The following is a 10420-nucleotide window of genomic DNA, read 5'->3' as shown; positions in this document are numbered from 1 at the left end:
TCTTTGCCATAACTTAGGAAGAAGAAAGGAAATGAGATCTCATTTCTGTTTTTTTAACAACAGTTTATTTATTTAGAATCTGTTCAATTTGAGAAATACAAAAAGTAAATACCCTATACAGAAACAACATTAACAATTGAAATTGAGTTAGATGTTAACCATTGTTAACACTAGCATAATCAATTCAAGAACAATAGATAGTTCCAGGATAGCGGATCGGTGGAGTCTGTACACATTTTTAGAATTATCAAGTAGATTTACCGCTAGGTAAGGGAAGGGTACGATAAGCAGACCCTGTTTTTATATCGAAGAATATAGTCATCGATACCTAATATTCGCATCTCAAATCCTATTAGACTATCAATCGATATAAAAGTACATATAGTCCTCAATAACAATCATATATTTTAAATTCAAATATGAATTTAATATTTACAGTGATCATACAAATTATTATAACCAAAATTAGGAAAACTGAAGACAACCATATTTACTCCTTTTGGTTTGACCTCCGACCAATGGTTTGGCCGCTAGTTTGGCCCGAAATCTAAGTTTTCACGTGAAAATTCCAAAAATTTTGCACATAATCGCTTTTTTGGCAAAACCGATAGAGATATGGTAAAAAGTTATGACATTTTTTGTAGGTCACACAGTTTGCTAATTTGCTGGGTCAATCAGATTTGAGCTACAACCAACCGTTCGGCCGCTATCGGGCTCGGAACATTATTTGTACCGAAAAAAATCTCTGGAATGTCAAATATTCCCGCGTTTTTTCGCTTAACCACATGAGATCACTGGACCATTTTTGTAGTTCACTTCATTCCTGACTAACGATTTTTCGTCAGATCTGAGCTAACTCCAACGGTTCGCCCGCTATCGGGCTTACAAAAAAGCCTGCAAGGGTGAAAAATGCGCGAAATTTCTCTAATTTTTTGAGAGGTTTAAAAGTAAAATCCTCGGTTTTCAGACTTTTCCTGTTGGTTATACGGCAAAAGGTAAAAACTTTACAAAACACAAGTATAAAACAATATACCATCTTTGAGGGTAAAATCGTACCCTCAAAGGCACGAAATTAATTTGATGTTTGGCAGGTACCTGTGTGCCAAATTTAAAGTTTCTAGCACTTCTAGAAGTAGGTTAGAATTTGTATACATATATCAGTCAGTCCGTCAGTTTCACATGTGGCTGTATAGTATATTAGATACCAAGGCGCTTTTGCAACTTTACTTAACAATTTTGATTGATACTATTGAAGTATCAAATGTGGTCTCATGTTAATTAATTAGGCTCGACAAGTGAAAAGTTTGAGCCTAGTTTCAAGTTTTACCAATAGGTAGCAGAGAAGTCTACGTAGAGAAATTTTCGTCTGCATTAGATTTTTTTTCCTTTCGTTTCTCCACCAATACTGTCACTGTCACACCTCAGCTAGACTAACCAAAATTGACACTATCGCTACCAACCAAAACATTCTTGACTCTCAGTCTCAGACCTCAGTCAGTCTTAGTCCGTCCGTTAGTGAGTGTTGTGTTGTATCATACAGCATTTGTCTTGCTAGCAATGAGTCAATGGTTATTTGTATTCGCCGTTTGAATTGCTTAGTGAACGAAGATTTGCCTTCGCGATCTCAACGACAGTGGATGTGCAATTCTGTGTTTGATTGGTTATTTTCTTTGGAAATAGGCCTAGCCCAACAAATAGCCAGTTTCTCCATGTTTTGATAGTGTTTAGACAATTTGATAAATTTGCACCATTTGTGGCTTGTTTGGTTTAAACTGTTGTGATTCGTATGAAATATAGTAGCATTAATAAAATGTGTTTTTGACATTAAAGTGCTTAAAAAAACTACCCATAGGCCTATTTATAATTTTTAGGTTGTTCTTATCAGTTAATTCAGTCATGATACCGTTGTGTTCGGTTATTTAAAAATTACTAAAACTAAATTTTTATATGAATCAAGGATTTTGGAATAGGCATGATAGCAGTTGGAATTTCAAACTTAGGTCTGCAATCACTTTTGTATACCATTTCTGAGGTTGAGAATGACCACCACAAGATTTCACAAGTAAGTAATAGTGAGGCTATTTCCACCTACTTATTTAGCCTATTTAGTACGTGGTATTTTATCTAATTCATAGATTCTTATAGCTACAAAGTAATTTATTTCTAATGGCCTAGCTAAGGAATAATTCTATAACGTAGATAGCATGCTAGAGAAATGTGACTATTTCTAAATATTGTCATTCCGTATCAACTTAACACAAAGTATGTAAATGAATGCAAACTATGCATAAACTGCCGCATCTGGTTTTCCAAACTTTGTAATTCTTTACTATAGGCTACTAGGCCATATTAATTAATTTGTTTTTTTACTAGTACATCTACTGAAATATCTTAGAAAGTGGACATTTTAAATTATATTGAATATTATCATTGAATTATGAGATTAATACAGGTGTCAGAAAGATGAAATAAATTAATAATACTGTAATATATATATATATATATATATATATATATATATATATATATATATATATATATAAAATATCTAATGAAGCTAACATAGGGGTAGGGTACGATAAGTGGCCCCGGTTTATTATATCGATATTGACAAATGGGGTAGGGTAAGATAAGCGGACCCGGTTTTTTATATTGAAGAATGTAATAATTGATACCTAGCCTAATATTAGACTACTCAAATCCTAGACTATCAATTGATATTTAAAAGTATCTATAGTCCTCAATAACAATCATATGTTTTAAATTAAAATATGGATTTAACTTAATATTTACAGTGATGAAACAAAAGCAAAATTAGGAAAACTGAAGACGACCATATTTGCTCCTCTCACAGTTACAGTTGTTTCTTTCCCACAAATTTTACATAATGGATTTTTAGGTACGAGTCCAACATGTTATAGCCACGTAAAACATGTCTTATCATCTTTCAAAGCAATGTCGTGTAGTTTTCTAAAATTGACTGACATTTTTAATAATCAAATGTTACTTATATGTAAAATTGAAATATTACACTACGTGTATTATTTGAAAGTGTTTACAGTGGGTGATACAGATTGTTTAAGTTATTTGTTCAAAACAATTAATCAGTATCGATTGATTATATCGATGGTTATGATTAAGTAATATTGTTTGCTAATTTCAATATAAAAAACCGGGTCCGCTTATCGTACCCTACCCTTTGAATTTAATATTTTCAGTGATCAAACAAATTATTATAACCAAAATTAGGAAAACTGAACCATACCAATCTAAAAAATCTGGCCTAACTCCAAACAAAAATGTAGAAATAAAACTTTATTATTATTTTTAAGTGTAATGAAGAAAGTTTAATAGACTATGTTTCTAATAAGTATTATTATATTATTCGAAATTAACAAAGCAAATTTTATTTTAACAATTATGTAAACTTGTATATTTAACATTTTACTAAATGTCTTTAATTGGGTTGGCAGTTTTAAGACACCTCTTTGGTGAAAAGCCTGAAAGTGCCAACCCAATTTAAGACATGTTTAATAGAATGTTATATACAAGGTGCATCCATAACAAACGTTATTGAAAATTGAGAATGTAAAGTAAAAAGTTATATAGGATAGGTTAAGCACTTTTATTTAAATTAAAACGTGGAAATGCCTGTGCTCATTTTAGTGTTTCAAACTCCTGATGACGATATAAATTTAAGCGTGATGTAATAATTCAATTTAATTTTAATGTTGGCATATTTTTAGCTTCTTGAGTCCCAGGTACTTCCATATTCATCTTATAGAAATATGAAAATTTTCCCTTTTTTTGGTGTGGGATAAATAACATGTAATATGGATATACTAAAATTTAGATTTCTCATTTTGAAATACTCGTATTTTATTTTGTGCTATGCCCACACACTTTACTTTGAAAGTTCAAAACCACATTGGGTTCAGTTATGAATTGCCTTAAATTTAGCAATTTACTTGTATAAAGTATTATACAAGTAAATTGCAAAATATCCAACTTCGAAATCCAAGTGCAAGTTTATGTTTAGAATAACATTTCTTTTAATTTGGTATCTAAATAAAGTACATTTCAAAACATTTGTTCCTAAATAATTGTAGGATACTTTATTATTTGTCTCAATTTCTCAAAAGTTTTAGTGTTAAAACAAACCAAATAAGTTAGTACATTGAGATGCAGGAGAAATATCCACTTGATTTCACTACTTCAAAATTATATGCTAATTTTATACTCTAATAGACTGTTAAGAAGTGCTATTAAAATATTATGTTTAATATTTCATTTTTAAATGTTGAGGTACATCTAGTTTTAATTATTTGTTACAAAAAGTATTTTTGGTTTTAACAAAGAAGCCACCTTCAATGTATAGTTTGATATCCTACTCAGTTATCTTTAATTGAATTGAAACTTTTTTAAGCAAGGGAAATATTTTTGGGGAATGGGGTCAAAATAAAAAATTAAATTAAAATATACTTTATTTTTTAAGAATTAATCTACTAATTACATTCACACATAATCCATGTCAGTATATTTATGTGTGAATTGAAAATTATTCCAAATATGACACTATACATTATGTCTGCAGATGTTCATATATCAGTCTGTATTATCATGAGGGAAGAAAAACACATAATACACTTATTACACTTATAAAATATGAAGGAAAGCAAACATTAAATATTTTGTTTCCATGCAAACTATTATAATATCAAAACTATAACAACTATATAATTATGAAAAAATCTTTCCCTTGAATTTAAATTGTATTCATAAAGTATGATTAAAGGAAAGAAAAAAAATATCCATAGGCTACAAATCAAATCAAATATAAATAGTAAATTATTGTATAGTAAGACAATTTAAGTCCCCAATATGTATATAAATTTAAAATGGTATAATTATATTATATTAATTGAATCACATAGACTGACTTAAATACTTTTATAAAACCAGTTGCTATATTCATATTCATAAATTAAATCCCTTCAAAGTTAATGTTTACCAATTTAATTAAAAATAAATTTCATATAATGTTGCATTTTATCTTTTATTTTTACTGGGGCCATATCCATATTTTTCTAATAGACTGCATACTACTTTAGCTATTTAAATCAAAACCTAAGAATTCAAAATCTGTTTCATCATGAATAGTTCCATTACAATTATCCGTTGAATTCTGATTAGAGCAAAGAATAGGTATAGCACTGTTGTTTCAATCACAATATAGTCCTTTGGACATCTTTCTGCCACTACCATTTAGCACCAGTATGTTTAGCTGTTGTTGATTGCAGGGTGGTAAAGACAGTGAGAATGCTTCAATCTTTTCTGGGTGCAGCTTCTATGTAGATGAAGTTTCTCAAAGTCCACTTTATCAAATTCATACCCCATTCTTATGTCACCTGTAACTTGAAAAGTTGGCAGTCATGTTATGAGTCTTGTTAGCTGGTTATATTTACTTATAGAAGTATACAGTCATTTAGGTTCTGATCGACTGCTATAGATCTTTTCAATACATCCAAAAACTAATCACTCTATTTGGGCTGGTAGTGAATTTTCTTATTATTCAACCCACTTTTATTTTACTATTTTCTTAGTTTTTCATTCATGTTCTTGATTATATTTATTCTGATTTTAAAATTTTATTCATTTCACATAGTGCAACACAGAGCAATTAATTATATAAAAACTAAAGACTACGGTAAAATTCTATGTGTGTGGTACTGTACTACTGTATCTTATATCCTGCGTTGTTTTACTCCCTCCCCAGCTCAGCTTCACACTAGTTTTATTTCAGAAATCTACCTTCTCCACCTGGGTCCAATTTCAAATGTATCATTACTGTCTTAGAATGAAAATAGCTAATTACTTTGTTCATTTTAAATTTCTTACGTTGCCTCTTGTGGCCTAAGAAACACTAGTTGTGTGGTATCCAACTAGTGCCTTGGCTGTAAAAGTAGGAAAATACTCTAATCTTTGTGAGTTAATTATAAACATTTATTTGAATTGTGTGGATTAGTGTCAGGTAGCATGGGTCTTAATTCTTCTTTCTGTAGGAGAATATTACTGATTTACACTATGCACGTTTAGCACACTAACTGCTAAATTTAGAATCACTAGAACCAAGTCAGTAATTAATTTTCAAAACATGCGAAGTGCAAGATATGGTTTCATTTACACATTTTGATTTAATATCTATAACAACTTTGTAGTGAAGACTTATAATTTATAAACGTCTTAAAAATGCACTGACCAATTGGCTACAAGAAAGACCATTTTATTCAGAAAATGAATTCTTAAATAATTTAATTTACTTAGAAACATGATATGTACTATATGACGCAATATACTATTCTCAACTGAACATGTCAATAAAGAATTTGTCTATAATTTTAATTGGTTTTTAATTTTATCATTACTCATAACACTTATTAAAATTGCACTGTATTGTAATAGTTAATTTTTTTCATTTTGAATACAGAGTTTAAAAACTCTTTTGCAATTACTTGTCTGGTGGTATTCTTTAAAATTATGAACTAAATAGTGTAAAGGACATTTCTGCGAGACACCATGGACTGTAGATCTGTTTAGTAATAATCAACAACTGGACTAACAGTTTTTGTTGTATACATAATAGGCCATTTTTAATCCCTATTTCTTAGCAAAGATCCCTTAAAAATGTCTACGTATTTTTCATCATGAACCTATTTTCTCCTTATTTCATTAACAAATTGTTGGTCTCTATTACTGAGAAACTGTATAGCTTTCCAACTTCAAGGTCCCAACATTTCAATGATTCAAAAGAGATATAGATAAGGTGTGTCTTCCAATGATCTTCATTTATCTGAGGAATGCATCTGAGGTAAACAATAAAAGTCCTCTTATACTTTTACTCTTCCAGATTAAGTGTTAGAAGGGACTTCTTAGCCCTAACTTCGCCTGGTAAAATAAGACATTCTTTACTTTACTTTTTTTTACTTTGATGAAATGGGTGTAAAGCCAATATAACCAATTGTAGAATATATGTTAGGGAACACCTTACTGCTACAGAGCTATTAGGTGAATTATTTTGTTTTAGTCAGTGAGAGTTTTTAATTGCCTAGTTATGGTATGTCTCTATGGTATACCACAGGGAACACTGTTATGGTTTTAATTGTTGCTAATTACTTCCCAAGCCATGAACAATACGGTTTCTTTTCTCCTGGTGCTGGTGCCGTGCACATGTAGTCTTCTTCCATTAATTAGTAACACCCTGGATGCTCAGCTGTCTGTCAATTATGATAAATCAAAAGTAATTAACACTTAAACAGCTAAGTATTTTAGACATTTTCATTTCATGGCGACCATAAGTGGCGGTCAATGTCATAGGTTTTCATGTGAAAAGAGACACCACTGACTGGTATCCAAAAATATCAAACATAATAGTTACTTTGGAAAAAGTGTAATCTTAAAAAAATAGAAAGTTTTTTGAGTAGTATTAAGAAATGAATACAAAATGATCACGCATATTTTAATATATTTTTTCACCAAAAAATGTTTGTAAACTGAAAGACATGTCTTTATTATTCTTTCTGTCTTCACTTACTGTTACTTTAAGATGTACTATTTAACATATAATGGAAAAAATATAATCAAAGCATTACTTTCAATTTTATAAAGTAAAAACTAAATAAAGAGATCAAAAAAGTTTACCTAACTTATTAGGAATTGATGTTGGATTATAAAGAAAGATATGTCATAAAACTCCTTGCAACCTAAATTATATGCAAGTTTAACATTGATTGACTATATAAGAAAGAGAATAAAAATAAGTATTAATATAATAGCCTTCTTACCTGAAAAACAGTTGTATTCTTATGGATATCTTAGAAGAATGAATGGAGAGAGAACCACTGAAAGTTTGGAATTGGATATCAGCGCATATAGATGAATAAGGGTATGAAAGAAATGGATTTATTTACAACATTTTCATGGAAATGTAACACCAAAATATCCATCTAGGAAATTGTTTGTGGGTGATAATACAACATAAATGTGACTCACACACACCCAGAGAAATATTATTTTAGTTTTTTTAATGAACATTTGACCAAAATTGTAAAATTACTACACATTTCTCGAACTTTATTACTACCATTGTATTCTATATTCAATATTGAGTAAGTATGGTTAAATTTTAATGAGTCTGCATTCAAGCCATATGAATTAAATTGACTTAAACTGAAAAGTTCTCATTTTTTTTTTATTCAAAGAAAAAGCTGACATTCACAGTTTTTTTATAAAAAATGCTAGAGACTAGCAAATTTCATAGAAACTGCTTCAAAGCCTAAGCTTTCAAAAAATATGATACATTGTTTTATTTTTTATCAATTAAGTACAGTTATGTGAGTTTCAATAGTGTAAAACACAATATGATCAAATTTTCACTAGTAACGCACAACTTGTTTAACGTTTTTTATAGTGTCACGACTTACACTGACACAGAAATATTTTTCAATTGGATCCTGATTAAAATAAAACATATCTAGGTAGTAATTACTATGTTTAAAATGACATTCACGGATAGCAGGCCTTACTTAACCATATTTGACCACCCCATCTTATCATGAGATGAGGTCTGACATCAATGATATATTTGGTTTGGATCATTTTTATTTGTAGTGGATTTGGGTCATTTACTAGTTGAAAGTGATTTCAATATTTCGTTTAAAAATCAGGAATATGCAGAAATTAATTTTGGTATAGTTTCTGTGATGGCAATGCTAGTGCGGTTCAAAAGGGAGTACACTATTCGATAACCAGATCGGCGAGTTCCAATTACACAAGTATTTACAAGGCTGCATCAACATTTGGTAGAACGTGGATCTGTGTACAAGGAGTAGAGTGAGTTGGGGGCAGAATTGATGGATTTTAACACAGAAGAACAAATATTGGACACAGTTAGACAAGACCCGGATATGAGTAGCAGGGATTTTGCAGGTGACATCGGCATGAGTAAAAGTATAATTTTGAAAGTTTGACAAAAGAAGTTAGCTTTTTCTTTCAATTTTTTTTTTTTTTAATATGAGAACTTCCCAGTTTAAGTCTGTTTAATTAATATTTCTTGTGATTCAGATCCATTAAAAGTTACCCATACTTAAAATGTAATATAGAATACAATGGTAGTAATAAAGTTAAAGAAAGGTGTTGAAATGTCATATAATTTTACATTTTTACAAAATATTTGTTTTTATTTATTTTTTTTTTAATTTTGTCTGGGACTGTGTGTGTGAGTAATGAAGACCTTTTAACATCCGTACTTGAGTCACATTTATGTTGTATTATCAACCACTAAAAATTTAACACTGGTTATAGCTATCATACACACGCGCGCGCGCGCACACACACAGGGTGTTCATTTTGAAATAAAAAATTCAAACTTAACGTAAGCTAAATAATGAAAATTAGGTCACATGTTTATTAAAATTTGGTTTATTTTGAAGCTCCAAACCAGTTTGTCTAATTTGGAAGTTTACTTATACATACTTAAAGGCATATGGCATATGTGGTTTGTTTTTCATCTCAAGTAACCTTTAAGATAGATTTAGATTTTTATCAAGTCAAAAACCACTATAAAAAGTTGTGATCTTGTAAATGAATGGTGACATCTGGAAGATTTGATGTTTATAGCTGGTATCATTGTAAATCCAAGGATGTTGGAAGTGGCTGTGGAAGCTTTGTCCTGTAATTGTTGTCTCAGTTCCCACATTAGCTCCAGTCAGTTCTCACTCTCTCTGCCTCTCAGGGTATTCTTAAATAATAAACTGTGTATTTCTTCCTGGTTATAGACGTGTTTCACGCTTTCCCCTGATTCTGGTACTCAGTTTCAGCCCAGCAGCATTGTTGTTGTGCTTAAGGGAGGGTGTTTGATATAAAATAAGGTAAAAATGGAATAAAATGCCCTTATTTATGAGGTGAAATTAGAACCTACCATGAACCTCTATAAAATAAAAATAAAAATAATAATGGAAATTAACTGAAAGAACCATCTTAAAATGTACGTTCATACGTTTTATTCAGTTTTCATCTTTCAGTCTTGAAATCAGCAATGACACATTTACCCACAATCATGATATTAGGAATAAGACAAACATGTAAATAAAAATATTTGAATTCTAAAACAGGACAATATTTTTAAAAATTCTTTGCTTCTGTAACGTAAATTTTGCCAAATTATATATACTTTCAGAAGTCAAAATAACCCTTTAGTTAATAGCCTCTCAGAATAGGTACCGTAGTTGAGATTTGGTTTATAAGAGTGAAAGGAAATTAATAAAGAGTTTTTGTTGTTCTGGAACATTCATATCAATAAATGTTTAAGTTATTAATGATTTGTAAAATAAACAACATTTAAGAGATTTTAAGTGTATCTATT

General features: G+C 30.0%; 1 protein-coding gene across 1 annotated transcript in view; it reads left to right on the top strand.

Annotated features, from left to right (window-relative positions):
• Positions 1-1407: 1407 nt before the first annotated feature.
• The window catches only part of LOC124354537 (Usher syndrome type-1G protein), a 43520-nt gene continuing 34507 nt past the window's right edge, over positions 1408-10420 (top strand). Inside the window, exon 1 of the mRNA XM_046805070.1 lies at positions 1408-2062. Within this exon, the coding sequence (XP_046661026.1) occupies positions 2040-2062 (23 nt within the window). The 5' untranslated portion in view covers positions 1408-2039. The remainder of the gene's footprint in view (positions 2063-10420) is intronic.

This window comes from Homalodisca vitripennis, chromosome 2 (genome assembly GCF_021130785.1).
Source record: "Homalodisca vitripennis isolate AUS2020 chromosome 2, UT_GWSS_2.1, whole genome shotgun sequence".
In the NCBI taxonomy this organism is placed as follows: Eukaryota; Metazoa; Arthropoda; class Insecta; order Hemiptera; family Cicadellidae; genus Homalodisca; species Homalodisca vitripennis.
This window is presented reverse-complemented; position numbering and strand designations above follow the sequence as displayed.